Genomic DNA, 15,651 nt, shown 5'->3' with positions numbered 1-15,651 from the left:
CTAGGGTTCAAGTGGTTAATTCAAAAACAATATATATATATATATATATATATATATATATATATATATATATATATATATATCATACAAAGATTTGGTGGCCTCCCTGTCGTTACTCTGAGGACCCCCTGTTGAAGACCCATGCTCTAGTGGATACAAAATGGATGATTTTGTTTTGTACCGTATTTGCACCTGCATTTTGTAGATTATAGGACAAACACTACTGTTCAAGGTAGATTTGTCTCTAGAGTGGGTGTAGAGTTGGTATGGCAGAATTAACCCCACTTAGTTGATAATGGTCAGGGGGGGAACCGATAATTCCAGCTATCATACCATTCCCTTAACCAGCCCCCTTCCTGCTTTTTTGAGGGGGGAAAAAGAAGGCAAAATCCCATCAACACTCCTCTAGTTGTAATACATTTTATTACATTCAGATTTCTATACAAGGAATGACCTGTATGACATTTGTCATGCACTGCACTCATGTAACACAACACATCAACAAAATGTACAGAATGTGTATTGCAGATTGCAATAACCGAGCTCAAATGCGATTGCTTTTGATAATCATGTGCTTGAGTGTGTACTTTTAACTCAATCAATATACACAAATAAATACAACAATCACTACATTTCTCATTGGAATAAAAAAAAGTATTTTATGGATTGGCTGTGCTACGCACTAAAATCCTCAGTGTTTGTACACTCTCAGAGTTAACACTCAGGATTTTAAAGCGTATGTACTGTACCAATTATACATCTTAAGAGTTCTGAACCAGACCATGATACATGAGATGTTACTTAAAAGATAGTGAGTGATTAAAGTATTGTGTACTGATAGATGTATTAGACGAGGTCCTTTCTCCGCATTGTCCACAGACTGAAAACCAGTATGGCACCAATGGACCAACGCTGGGATGGGTTTATCTGATGCACTTTTCCAAAGTGAGTAGGTGAGGGTCCAGTGCAATGCTCAAGGACACATGGCTATTGATAGAAACATTGACTGCGGTGAGGCTAAGACCTGAGACCTTTGCAGACATGGGATGGTGTCTCTAACCATTAGTAATGACAGCTTCTGCACACCTAAGGATTATGTGACGTGTGTGTAGATACTTGACAAAGAACAAAATAAACACCTGCACAGTCTTCCTCATCTGCACAGAAGAAAGCTATATTCAACAATGTTTCATAAAGTTTTCTTCTATGAGAGCGAGGAAGATAGCATGCAAGAGTTTATTTTTTCCTTGGTATCAAAGCAAGGAAAAATAATAGCTGTGTCATATAACAAACTAAAAGTCAATGCAGCGGCCCTTGCGCTCCCAGTCTCCGTAGCGCGTGGGCTCCGGTCCTCTGGGCCCCCCCTGCTCCTTGGTTTCAGGGTTGACATCATGGGGAAATTCTGGGAGATGAAAAATTAAACAAGAACTTGGTTTAAAGGATACATGATGATAGTCTTGAACTGGATGTGTGTTTAAATCTAATCTTATCAGGGTTTTCACTTTTCTTATGCAGTCAATATTTAACCAATTTAAAACCTCATCCCAGAAGTCATACGTCAATGCATAAGTATAATGTATCCTATCCAGCACAAATGTTTTCCACTTCACAGGTGCCTTGTTGAAATAATCAGCTTTTATTCCTGGTTTACAGGTTAATCATGTGATAGCACAGAGGGGAAAGGCAGGAAAGCGGTTGTTGATGAAGTGACTGAGTTAATTCAATCTAAACTCACAGGACACTGTGACAGTTTTTTAAATGTAATCAATGCTCGATTTCACAAGTCAAATAAAAATATTGTCACTAATTACTTTCAAGAACATCCTTGTTGACCTTCTCTTCAGGCATGTCAAACCGGCCCTGTGGTGTTTTCGCTTTCCGCAGTGGTTCCTTGTCCTTCACCGCTCCACTGGCTGACCGTGAGCATCCTATGAGGAACAAGAATCAACCTCATGTTCAACACACTGCTCGCCTCAAGCAAACCAAAGTGACACAAGGATCTTGTGACTGAGAAAAATGTATACTACATGCATACACACTGCAAAATCAATAACAATGAATTCAACCAATCAAACTTTTATTTCAGACAATTCTGTAAGACAAAACAGTATGTATAATAATACAAATTAGTAGTGAACCTATACTTATAGATTCTGTAGCAGTAGCAGTCAATCCAATAACCTGGGTGAGTTACAACATGAACATATAGTGCATGGAAGATGGTATCTCTATCTAAGCCTTAGCCCACCATCTTCTATAAAGGTGGGATTCAAGTTGCACAATGATTTATGAAAACATTGAATTCAACGTTTGTTTCAGGCTTATTCTGTTAGCCACAAGTGTCCATATATAATATTACTTATATTAGTAGATCTACACTTTACACATCCTGCATCAATAACATTATCTGGGTGAGTTACAACACAGTTAGCCATGGTTCACATGACGCTTTCATGGTATGACAGTCATGTTTCAGGGCTTACAACACAGTGTGGATTGATTTATGACTTATGACAAACAACCTGCACATTGCATAGCCAGTACATTTTGACATTTCGACATTATTAGGTCTATGTATATGAAATACATGCAATGTATGGAATATCACTAGCATGCGTTCTAGTGCTATTCTAGTTAGACTCTAGTATGAGCGTGTGCACTGCAGCATGTTGTGAATGTGAGATGTGAACACAACACAGTAACATACAGACCTGTGAAAGCTGATTCCACTACGAATCCCTTAGTTATACAACGTCTGGTTGTAGAAGCGCAGAGCCGCAGAAGAGACATGTTTCTGTGTAGAGAGACAGTGGAGACTGGACAGCTGCTGTGACCATAAAGTTATAATAATGCTGTGACAGTCCTCCTCGTACAGTCCTACCGACAGGGACAGTTACACAAGATCTTTGCTTTGTCGAACGTGTCGCCACTAACGTCATCAGCCAGCGACAGTCTAGTGTTTCTTCAAATAATTGCTGTGCTCAGTTGCGTCCACTAGAGGGAACTAAGACACAAGCTTTTTAGTTCTGTCGTGTAGGTTAAATTAGAAGAGATCAGGGAAATGGATTTAGGTAGAAAAGCTATGCTATGCAATAAAAAACCCACAGACTGCAGTTATTCTACAACTAACCCTTACCCTCTCTCCTTCACCCTGATGTCGTGGCTGACAAGTGACAACAACCAATAACCTTCTCAGATGATTCTATCATCTGGTCATGATCACCATCATCACCATTGTCAAATGTATTTTATTAAACATCAAACTCCATATTTTGTGATATTCAAATATACTATATATATATATATATATATATATATATATATATATATATATATATATATATATATATATATATATATATATATATATATATATATATATATATATATATATATATATACACACACTCCCTATATCAATAAGGAGTAGCCTGTAGAGGCTATGCCATTATTTTACTGTACCATAATTACTACATCACAACCAAATTCCAAATTAATAGCAAGTTAATTGCTGTAATCTTCACTGTGACAGTTGATTTATTGCCACTTATAACCCGCCGGAATTCAGTAATTTAGGTGAGTGCTTTGTTCCGTTCCCAAGTGATGATTGAAAAATTAATCGAACGCACAGAGAGACACACAAACATGTCCATGCAGACTCATGCACATGCACCAAGCAAGCTAGATATGAATTATTATTGGAAGCTGCTTTTGCTTAGCGCAACGGAGGGTGGTAATGTTGTTGTAAAGTTGATCATACTTCATTTGGAATTCTAATATAAATTAGTTACTCTGGAATTCATTCAGCATTATGCACATATAGCCTAGATATGAAGATAGATGCTTTCCTTTGTGCAATTAATGCACACATACACATTGATCTAAGAGGTGTAGCCTCCTACAGCTGTGTGTTGACACCATTTTCCCTGAAGGATTAAAGGTGCTGTATAAGTGATGTTTTTTGTTCAAACAAAACGTTTATTTGTTAAAAATGTAAAGCTTTATATTCTGATAGTAATCATCGCTGCAGAGTGTCTGTTCTCTCCAGCTCTTTAGTTAACAGAACATTTTCATTTACATCACTTCCAGTTTCACTTGTTTATTATCCTGTATGAGGATGACATTGGTGGACTGAATGTATTTTCTGCTTAGCTGAAGAGAAGGTGAGACACTGTTATAGCCTAGTATATTTGAATATCACAAAATTTGGAGTTTGGTATTTAATAACATACATGTGATGATGATGATGATGATGATGATGATGATGATGATGACGATGATGATGATGATGATGATAATGATGATGACGATGATGACGATGATGATGACGATGATGATGATGATGATGATAATGATGATGATGATGGTGGTGGTGGTGGTGACGGTGATGGTGATGGTGATGATGGTGATCATGCCCAGATGATAGAATCATCTGAGAGGGTTATTGGTTGTTGTCACTTGTAGTCCGGGAGTCATGGGGCTGAACGTGGTTTCGTCGGTAAAAGTTTTTTTCTCAACTGATTCTTGCTGCTGGGGGTCCCCTCTTAAGGATTCAAGAGGGTGCCCGGTGAAATCCCTTGAGCATTTTTTATTATTAACCCCTTAATGCCCAAAACACAAAAAATTCACCCAAAATAGACTTCTATAGTATTTCATGCAAAATACTTGATCTAATTGCTTAAAAGTTGCTTTCTACAGTGTGTATCCATGTAAGTGGATGTGTACAGTGCATTAGATTTAATATTTGTAAACTTTTAAATATTAACCCCTTCATTCCCAGAACAACTTAATCTTTAAACTGTGATATTGTGAAATAGAATATGTACAGAAATCAAATCAAATGCATCAGATCTGCTTTCTACTAAGTCTAATAGTGGACCTGGTCATGTTTCCTTTTGGATGAATGCATATTAACCCTTTGAGGCCAACCGTCATTAACCCTTAAATGCCCAAAACAAAAAAACGTTTTTTATGGCATTTTATGCAAAAATATTGATTTAGCGCATAAAATTTGATTTCTACAGTGTTTATCAATGAACGTGGATGTGTAAAATTTTGTTTTTTGATTTCACATTAGAACATTTCATAGATATTAACTTCACACCCGAAGCACCAAAATCCATTAAAAATGTTGATTTATGACATGTTATGCACAGTAAATCAATTCAAATGCTTCAAATTAGCTGTATAAGAAATTAATAATGTTTATGTGGAAGTGGTCATATACAGCATATCCCATATTAAGGTCCAATGATACCAACTAACCACATTTTCCTGAGACACCAGAATCAGAGACAAGAACCAAGTTTAAAGGAATTTATAAAAGAAAAAGGAAAGAATCCTATCTAAAACTGTCTTGAGCATCCTACAACATAACAGTGACAGGACAATGTGCATGGCAAACCATGTACTCTGCAGCTGCATTTTTTGGAATTGCATGGGTTGTCAGTTTTGCAGCCACATTTAATCATTTGCAAAATGTAGTCTGGGGCAGGTTTGCAACCTTCAGGTAGAGTGGTTGGGCTCAGTGACCTGTTAGTTATGTCTTTTTCCCATCCAAACTTCACTGGGTCGCATGCTGGTGGAAGATACCCGTCAACGGACGCTGCTTGCAGCCTGCGGGCCCGACCAGGCGCGGAGGGACCACGTGCGGAGAGGCCTCGGTGGCCTGTCCTCCGCACTCCTCCGCGGCCGACCCCGGCCTAGCGAGACCGAGACGCACAGTCTGACCTAGTTGCCCTGCCACGGACCGCCTGAGGGCCCCCGCTGTCGGCCTCGCCTCAAGCCCCATCACACGGCTCGGCGAGGAGATCCGTATGCGGCGGGGGCGCAAAGGCGCGCTCCGGAGACTCCGTTTCTCAAACCCTGCTTGCGTCGCGTACTCCGGCGACCGACCAAACAGCTGCGTACCGGGCCACGGGCGCCGATCCCCCGTAACATGCCGTCGACCTGGCTAGGGGGCAAAGGAGGAAGTGGTGACCGTCATAGTGCACGCCGCCGGGAGACTATACCTCCGAGATTCCGCGGGCGGCTCCGGTCAACTCCCCCGTGTCCTGTCTATCCGTATCCCGTTTGATAGGCCGTGTGTTCTTTGTGGCGTACCTATCGTCGGTGTCCTTTCACTGGTTCCGCTTTTTGCGTCCAGACACCATGATTTGACGGTAAGGTACAAATCCAGTAAATGATACCTGGGAGAGCTCTAACCCGCGTGCGGTGCGGTGCCACTTTGCCCCGTGCAAACCGGTTATCGTGGACCAGCGCCGGGCGTTGGTTAACTTTTCCTGTGGGCTCTGTTCGTTCAGGGCCCTCTCACGTGCCGGCCGGACCAATCACATGCTAAGCAGACACAAAGAACTGAACATGCCAAGCGAGAACCCGGGACGTGGGAGACAGCAGGTTCGGGGGCGTAAGCACCGGCGTTGGACCGTGGAGGAGGTCAACGAGCTACGAGTTCTTATGAACCGTCCCAGAGATACCTGGTCGTGGAAGTCCGTGGCTAAAGACCTGGGGCGGGGGAGGACGGAGGAGCAGGTGAGGGGTAAGGCTTGTAGCCTTGAAAAGGCTGACCGTGCAAGAGGCGGTCGTCCCCCAGTCGTGCTGGATGATGAAACACTCGTCCTGACACGATTCCGTTACAGCCCGCGTTGATGAAACAGGCGCTTCGACGTCTTGTAGAAGACGCGGGTATTGATGGGGTCAGACTGGGGGAAGACTCCGACCTCTTTTTGAAGATTGAAGAGTGTTCGGTGCGATCCATTGAAGCCAAAGCTAACTGGCTAATTAGTAGCCTGGGGTCTCCGCCGAAACAGTTGCGTTGCCAGAGAGAGATAAGTGGAGAAGTGCCTGGCAGAAGGGGCAGTTGCCTGCAAATGTTTCACCGCCGGGTGTTTCTGAGGCGGCTGTACCACTGTGATAGGAAGCGGTTAGCCAAAACTGTCCTAGACGGGGACAATGTTATGGGGTGTCCGATACCCATGCATGGAATACATCGTTTCTACCAAAATGCTTGGGGGCTAGAGCGACCGTTTCTTGGACTGGGCCATTTCCGTTCCTTCGGTGGGGCTGACAATACTATCCTCGGCGATTTGATCTCGGGTGAAGAGGTTCACTCTTGTCTCCAGCGCATGCAGAATGGCAAAGCGGCCGGTCCCGACGGTATCACTCATTCTGAGTTGCTACTATGGGACCCTGACGGCTCGCAACTCGCGCACATCTACTCATCGTGGTTGGTCGCTGGCTATGTCCCCCAGTGCCTGAAGCGGTGCCGTACGACGCTTATCCCTAAAAGTGATGACCCCGCCAAGCTAGTCCTACTTGGCAACTGGAGGCCCATTACCATCGCCTCGTGATTATCGGTCTCTTTTCCCGTATCCTCGACGGGCGAATGAGAGCCGCCTGCCCCTTACACCCTCGACAGCGGGGGTTCATTCCCTCGTCTGGCTGCTCGGAGAACTTGATGTTACTCGAGTCAGCGTTAAAGCACAGTAAGGGGCAGGGCAAACCTTTGGGCGTGGTGTTCATCGATTTCCAAAAAGCGCTCGATACGGTCTCGCATCAACACCTCCGGGCGGTGCTGGAGGGGCGGGGTCTCGACCGGCACATGGCGGACGTAATCTTTGCGGGCTACGATGGATGTACGACGAGGGTCAGGTGTGGGGAAGGGACATCACCAGAAATGAAGGTGGGTGTGAAACAGGGTGACTCCCTGTCTCCCCTACTTTTCAATCTAGCGGTTGATCCATTAATCACCACTATCGAACGCGAAGGGCGGGGATTCTCCTTCGGGGATGTCTCCGTGGTGGCGATGGTGTTTGCTGACGATCTAGCATTGTTTAGTGACTCAAGGGAAGGCATGCGGAGAAACTTGAACATTCTGGGGGCTTTCTGACAACTTACCGGCATGCGGGTTAACGCCAGTAAGTGTCATGGGTTCTTTATCGAAAAGAAGGGCGGCCGGCTCACCTACAATGTTAACACCGATTGGGCCTTTGACGGTGAGCGGTTGCACCTGATCGATCCTGCTGGTTACGAGAAATATCTCGGCCTCAGAGTGAGCCCGCTTGACGGTTTTTCGGCTCCGGCCTGCGAAGCCTCGATCTCCGCGTGGAGTGACAGGATCGGCAGGGCCCCCCTCGATCCCCGAATGAAGTTTGATCTGTTGAACCGCTTTGCCCTACCGAGGGTTCTTTACGCCGCGGATCACATAGGCACCGCCCCCACACCCTTGAGGGATGTAGACAAGGCTATCCGGGTCAGAGTGAGGGAGTGGTTCCGCTTGCATCAATCGTCTAGCAACGGGATCCTCTACTCAAGCAATTCCGATGGCGGCATCGGCCTCTTGCAGCTCCGCTCGGTTGTCTCTGCAGCCCAGGCCCGCCGAGCCTTCCGACTCAGAATCAGAATCAGAATCAAACTTTATTGTCACATCACATTACTCGGGTTGTCCAATGACAAGGTTATCCGGAAGGTGGCTCGCGCGGTTATTGGGGCGGATAAGTTGAGGCAGTGGTGGCTTAGGGCTGGGGGAATATATATATATATTTTTAATGTTTTTTTCTATTCTTTTCCCCCCCCAGGGGAATATGTTCTGTAGATATTTTTGTGCAGGATGCTCAATATGGAAGGCCTGAAAGGGTTAATGTGCATTCATCCAAAAGGAAACAAGTTCCACTGTTGAAAGCAGTTCTAATGCATTTGATTTGATTTGATTTATGTGCATGTACAATATCACAGTTTAAAGATTATGTTGTTCTGGGCAGGAAGGGGTTAATATTAAACATGCATAAATATTAAATCTAATGCACTGTACACATCCACTTACATGGATACACACTGTAGAAACCAAATTTAAGCATTTAGATCAAGTATTTTGCATGAAATACCATAGAAGTCTATTTTGGGTGAATTTTTAGTGTTTTGGGCATTAAGGGGTTAATAATAAAAAATGCCCAAGGGATTTCACTGGGCACCCTCTTGAATCCTTAAGAGGGGACCCCCAGCAGCAAGAATCAGTTGAGAAAAAAACTTTTACCGACGAAACCACGTTCAGCCAAAAATCACCCTTTGGCTCCCGGACTATTGTCAGCCACGACAATCATAGGGTGAAGGACAGAGGGCAAGATAACAGTACATCTGGTCTATCACCAGCTGGTATAGCTACTGTATACACAGCACCTCAGCAACTTCCATCAAGATGCTCTCCGGCTCCTCAATAAGCACAGCTTGGCAAGGACCAGAGGAAGACTGTCCTTCACATATTCCTATACCAACTAATGTAAGGATCCTGATAAATAAAATGTACAGAAATACCGTTTTTTTTGCCTGGTGTGACACATGTGGACTGATAAACTGTAAACCCCTCAGTGTTGATTTAACCATGTGTAACTCTGAGAGTGTATACAGATATAAACAAATGGACCTGTAATAGCAACGATGATTTAACATGTGTGTTATCCATATGTTTAATGTTCTTGCAAATTGATTCAAAACCACTTTCAGGGGAGATAAATGCATTTTTCCATAGAAAGGAGGTGTCATCACTGCTGCCGTTTTCCCTGATTCTCCTTTGTATTCGTTGATGACATGTATTATTGTGTTATTTGTATGCATCGATTAATTTGTATGAATTGAATACATAGGACCACAATAGAAACAAGTCCCCAGGACTTTTTGTGTTATCCTTTAGCCTTAATGTCTGACTGTACCACGTGCTGTTTACATGTTTGACTGATAAAGTGTATTCAATCAAAAACTATAACTGAGTGAGTTCTGATGACTCGAGAATGGATTGTTGTTTCAGAAATACATTGTGTGACATAACAGATGCCCACAAACACTGATAAAAATCAATTTGGTTAACAGGGGTAAAATAAGAACAAATATGAAGTTTTCATCCATACTTTCGTTTAAATACAGTACGTTCCCTTGGCGGAATGCTACCTTGAGAGCACACAGCTGAGGCCACCATGTCACTTTGTCCATGAAGTCAGGAGCCACTATATTCAGAGACATAATAACATTCCTCTATATCAAAGTTAGCTTTTCGGGAAGTCTGTGACCCGGTCAGGTTGAGAAACACGTCTTAGATCTGGCCACTATGCAGTCAAATACTACTTAATTTAAAGGCCAGTCCACACCAATGCAAATCATTGCAACTACTTGCAAGTAGTATCCCCAAATGGCAGTTGCAACTGGAGTTGCATTGGTGTGGACTGGCCTTAAAACGGTTTTGTTGCAAGGAGTTGCAAGGAGTTGCATTGGTGTGGACTGGTCTTTACTCTGAGAGTGCACAAATGAAATCAAATGGACCCTTTCCGGGTCCATTTGGTTACATTTGTACACTCTCAGAGTTACAAGCGGATAAATCAGCACTGAGGATTTTACCGTGCACAGGAGACAAAGGGTAGACTATGTGTGACCCCAGTGTGAAGCCCAGCACAGAGGAAAAGTTAAGAGTTTAAACTGCATGTATGTACATGACCTGCACGATGCCTCGCCTGCATCAGACCTTCCAGCCACCTTTCTCCCTGGAGGGCATGTGTGCGTGTGTGTGTGTGTGTGTGTGTGTGTGTGTGTGTGTGTGTGTGTGTGTGTGTGTGTGTGTGTGTGTATACTCTCAAGTATGTGTTGATGCCTATGTACGGTGTGCGTGTGTGTGTGTGTGTGTGTGTGTGTGTGTGTGTGTGTGTGTGTGTGTGTGCAGAGTTTATGCCCACATTTGTGTTTGTGTACATAAATGTATGTGTGTGCATTTGTGCGTGTGTGTGTGCGTGTATATGTATAGGGTGCATTTGACTGCATGCATTTTCACATGTCTTTATTTGCATGTGTGTGTATGTATACATAAATGCGTGTGTGTGTGTGTGTGTGTGTGTGTGTGTGTGTGTGTGTGTGTGTGTGTGTGTGTGTGTGTGTGTGTGTGTGTGTGTGTGTGTGTGTGTGTTGTGTTGTGTTGTGCTGCACTAATAGACAGAAGGAATGTAAGTGCGTTTGAGGGTAGCCCCTCTCCGCTGATATTCCTGAGTGGATGATGAAACTGTGTGCCGCATTCCTGCTCAGCCGCCAGGGAGAGCACAGACCCTGGACAGACTCATATCACACACTGACCACCAGCTGGCTCAGCACGTACCAACACTCACACACACACACACGCACACGCACACGCACGCACACACACACACACACACACACACACACACACACACACACACACACACACACACACACACACACACACACAGATATTCTTGCTTTTTATTACTACATGCCCCTATTCTGGGCATGTAGTAGCAGAACATTGGGCAACGATAGCAGATCAACAAGCTCACATTGCGTTTATGCAGTGTGAACTGAACTTGTAGATTGATTATGTTCTGCAGAGATTTGGTATAGAGGGGGGAAAGGAGGGGGCCATGGATAGACCCCTGGGGGATCCCATAGGGTTTAAGTGGTTATAACACTGAGAATTGTAAAGTGCATTCTTAATGCACAAACACATTCATTATGTAAAACTCACACACACACGCACGCACGCACGCACGCACACACACACACGCACACACACACACACACACACACACACACACACACACACACACACACATTGGAGCTCTTGCACAAGACCGCATTAACCATCAGAGTCGGTCACATTTATCACATGACCACAAGTGTCAGTCAGTTATTGAAAACCAGTATTGAGTGGATAATGTATGGGTAACGTCAATAAACAGTCAACTAATAATTACCTCTTTTTCCATCCACTGTTTGTTTTAGGCTATGGTTCCATTCATGTTATTTTAATTAAAAAAAAACTATATTTATGAAAAAATAGCTACATTTTAAAAACACACACCAACTGAATTTAACAGTCCAAGATTTTAAAATATTTGTTTTAACACACACAAATGCTTGGAAAAAATTGCTTGTCTATTTGAAATGGTTGATTAGCCAAGAAAACAAATAAGAAAACACAGAATGTACATATGATAACCTCTTTTGTTTGTTTTGAGTGCAACTCTTACTTTACTTGAGTTGAAGTTGAAATAGGCTATAAGCTATGTTACGCTATGTTACAATCTTATTTAGTGGATATTAAAGACAACCACCATTTTACAAACTGTTAAACTTCTATGTTTGATAAATGTGGTCAAAGATATGCTACAAGTTTATAAACAGCTATAAACATTTTCAAAAATATAGGCCTACGTTTAATTTAGACACGAATTAGACTAAATGCAACTGTTTTATTGTATTAATCAGTTTGAGATTTTCATTGAGGACAGAGTACAGAAATAATTTTCCAAATTAAACGAAACAAGAAAATAAAACAATTTGATGTCCAAATGTCCAGACTGCTTAACAAGCGGCCACAATAGGCCTACTGCATACAAAGGTGCTAAAAGAAGTGCTCACATATTTCTTTTTAAAGAATAACATCGCTGATAAATAGGCTACTATCCCGCGATCGCGATGACAATAAAATACGTTTTTTTTTTCGTCAGACATGAAATATGAAAATATGCTGTTTATGAAAGAATTAAGAGGTCTCTCCCAGGTAGCATATAATATCGCTGATGTTAATCTCGACAGTTTTAAACTGTCAATCTCACCGGTTGCCTGGTCCTCGAATTGGGTCTCTTTTGTATTTTAAAGTTCATTATGTAATGTCTCTAATGAAGAAATTGTTCCCCGCGACCGTGACCTCAGTTCTCCAAATGGTCAGTCCGTGGAGGTCTCTCTGTGAATAGACCATTATTGAAGATCAGCCTCATAGCCTGTGGGTCCTCCACTCTGTTATTCTCCTGTTTGTGTCCATTCACTCAAACGAAGCTGCACACAGCAACAAAAAAAGGACAATTAAATTTAACTCTTGCAAGGTCCATTTTTACCCTCGCACTCCCACTGTTCAAATAGCCTAAGTGCATTTCTCACGCCATAAGGAGCTAGAGATTAAAATTCTGGATTATTTATTTTTTTGCAGTGTGAAATGCCGCGTGAACATAACCGTGATAAATTGTTATTCGCAGGCCGAAACGGTGCTGATTTTGCCCGTGTTTTCGCTCCAGGGCTGCAGATTCTGCAGGGCAAACAGGGAGCTGTTGTGGAGACATAACGGATCCGGTGTCACCGGCTGGTTGATGGTTTTCTGGAAGGCTTCCTGCTGGAGCTGCATGAGGATCCGGTTGGCCTGCTGTCTCTCCGCCTCCCGCTCCTCCGCCGTCTGCCGCCTGCATGCAAAACAAACACACCCCGGGGACGGAGGAGAGTTTCAAACTTCTGTATAGGCTACTTTTACTTACGTGGGCCAGTGGTTCTCCACCTGTGGGTCGGGACCCCCAGTGGCGTCCCCACATGATTTTGTGTGGGGTCCCCACTCCCCAGATGACAGAGTGACAATTTAAGGACTTTTAAGACTTTTTAAATACCTCAACAACAACAAAAAGAAAGAAAAGAAAAATACCATTACTGGTCAATCATTGGACAAATTGTCAAATGATATAAGAAAGAGGCAAACATTTTGAAAATGGCCGATCTACAAGCTCACAATGCCTTGCTTCTGCAAGGCATTGTGAGCAATTGTAGATCGTCTATTTTCACAATATTTATCTGTGGAACCGAGTCAAACTAAATACGATTCCTACAATTCCAAGTGTTTGTCAGGGTGAGCGTCCCCAGTTCAAATATGATTATTTTGGGGGCGACCTGAAAAAGTTGAGAACCACTGATAGGCTACATAGCATATTAGGCTATAGCCTACTCAAGAATAGCATGCTTACAAGCTCGAGCTTGTAGGTCTGCTATTCTTGGCCGTTCAGTATTATTATACATACATTACGTATACATTAGCCTTTAAGAAACCCGATCCAGGGACCATTTTCAATTTGTGATTTACAAATGTTGTTGTAGTTGGAAGATCGAAAAATATGGTACAAATTGAAAATGAAGCAGACTAGGCCTAAAGAACATCTTCTCACTGTGGTGTTTTGCAACTGTTTGTTATGTGTTTGTATGTGAACCTTTTTGAAAAAAATTCAATACAAATATTTGAATAATTAATCAAATTATATAACCCACTTATTTAACACCTGCGAAGTTGATTAAGTTGATTGATTCTGATTGTGATAAGCATATGCCCAATGCACCTGAAATAAACATATACTGATCTCCAGAATAATAATGTAAAAATATATATATAAACTGAATGTATTTTTACATTTCAAATGGCAATTTGAATTTAATATGCTATTACAGCTAATATTTTAAACAGTCCAAAATGCCTAATGAATAATGATATTTAATAGCCTATAGTGAAATGAGATTAATCAGTGAAAAAAATGTGCATTAGCCTATTCAATGGGATAACAAACAATAGTGAACAAAAACGAAGTACTTAGTCAATATGGGTCGCAATGAGCGTTTTATTGATTCGTATAATAACCATCACACTCTTTTATCTATTTCTTCTCTGGATGACACATGGCAGTTCCATGGCGTGATATTTGTAAATACATATGACTATAGGCTACATTATTAAAACATTTAGGCTATATACTACTGCTGCACTGCAGTCGAACAAAGAAACACAAATCTAAATCGTCACGTCTTATATTAGGCTACTGTGGTTCTAATTTATAATTTTAAGCAATACCATTTTTTATTTTATAAGAAATGTATATTGACTTAGCATGCAATTAAATTCTGTTATGTTATATCTGGACCGAAAAGAAAAATCAAAAATCAAAACGTGTCCCCACTGTGACCCAACAGGTCTAGACTAATTCTCGAAGACTTACATGTATTTCTTAAAATGTTCCATACCCCATTAGCCTCAAAGCTATATGATATTTTTGAAAATGTATACAACAACATCTTCTGTGTAAATAGGCCCCTTTCTTCTTTGTCAGTAGCCATATAGGCTGATAACAGCCCAAGCCCAACACATGTCAAAAAACATAATGAATTCTGTAAAGTGCTTCAGAAGGAACACTTTATCCCTGAACTCCAGGCTATACTTCCACGAGTCACGACCACCAATGGAACAGGGTATGTTATAGCCTAACCTGCAGGGCTATAGTGATAACGTATCTCACCTCCATTTGGTGCGTCTGTTCTGGAACCATGTTTTGACTTGAGCGTCAGTCATCTTGAGGGCCTTGGCGAGGGCCGCGCGCTCGGCGGACGCCAGGTACTTCTGCCGGTGGAAGCGCTTCTCCAGCTCACAGATCTGCAGGCGCGTGAACGACGTGCGAGGTTTCTTCTTTTTCGGCGGCGTCCGGTTCTGGTACGGATGACCTACACGGCGTGTTACAGTGAGGGGTGAGAGAGCCACTGGGTGGATGGACGGATGGATGATTGGATGGATGGATGGATGGATGGATGGATGGATGGATGGATGGATGGATGGATGGATGGATGGATGGATGGAAGGAAGGAGTTGGAGTGGCAGCAGGGCAGGGAAAGGCAGGGGCAAAAGCAAGCGGCACAAAGTCAGCAAACGGAGCAAGACAAAGTAGGCCTACTACACGACAAAATCCCTGTGTAAACACAGTGTAAAAATAGACCTGTAAAATTGACCAATTTTACAGTCTCAGATAAGTTAACAGTTAACACCCTGTATGGGTTTACTGTGTAGGAGCAAAACAAGTTAGAATA

General features: G+C 42.5%; 2 protein-coding genes across 2 annotated transcripts in view; both read right to left on the bottom strand.

Annotated features, from left to right (window-relative positions):
• Positions 1 to 415: 415 nt before the first annotated feature.
• Positions 416 to 2,899, bottom strand: sdhaf4 (succinate dehydrogenase complex assembly factor 4). Its single transcript, XM_084077290.1, has 3 exons — positions 2,712 to 2,899; positions 1,812 to 1,928; positions 416 to 1,402 (listed from the first exon to the last, which is right to left on the bottom strand). The coding sequence occupies exons 1-3, from the start codon at positions 2,788 to 2,790 to the stop codon at positions 1,293 to 1,295; spliced, it is 306 nt and encodes a 101-aa protein (XP_083933416.1). The 5' UTR covers positions 2,791 to 2,899; the 3' UTR covers positions 416 to 1,292.
• A 10,116-nt stretch (positions 2,900 to 13,015) lies between these two features.
• tlx1 (T cell leukemia homeobox 1) overlaps positions 13,016 to 15,651 on the bottom strand; it is a gene marked incomplete at both ends in the record, with an annotated part of 4,003 nt that continues 1,367 nt past the window's right edge. Inside the window, 2 exons of the mRNA XM_084076536.1 lie at positions 13,016 to 13,226; positions 15,090 to 15,327. Of these exons, the coding sequence (XP_083932662.1) occupies positions 13,016 to 13,226; positions 15,090 to 15,327 (449 nt within the window). The remainder of the gene's footprint in view (positions 13,227 to 15,089; positions 15,328 to 15,651) is intronic.

This window comes from Gymnoscopelus microlampas, assembly GCF_963454915.1.
Source record: "Gymnoscopelus microlampas genome assembly, chromosome: 13".
NCBI classification, from domain to species: Eukaryota; Metazoa; Chordata; class Actinopteri; order Myctophiformes; family Myctophidae; genus Gymnoscopelus; species Gymnoscopelus microlampas.
Note: the sequence above shows the minus strand (reverse complement) of the source record. Positions and strands in the feature narration are given on the sequence as shown.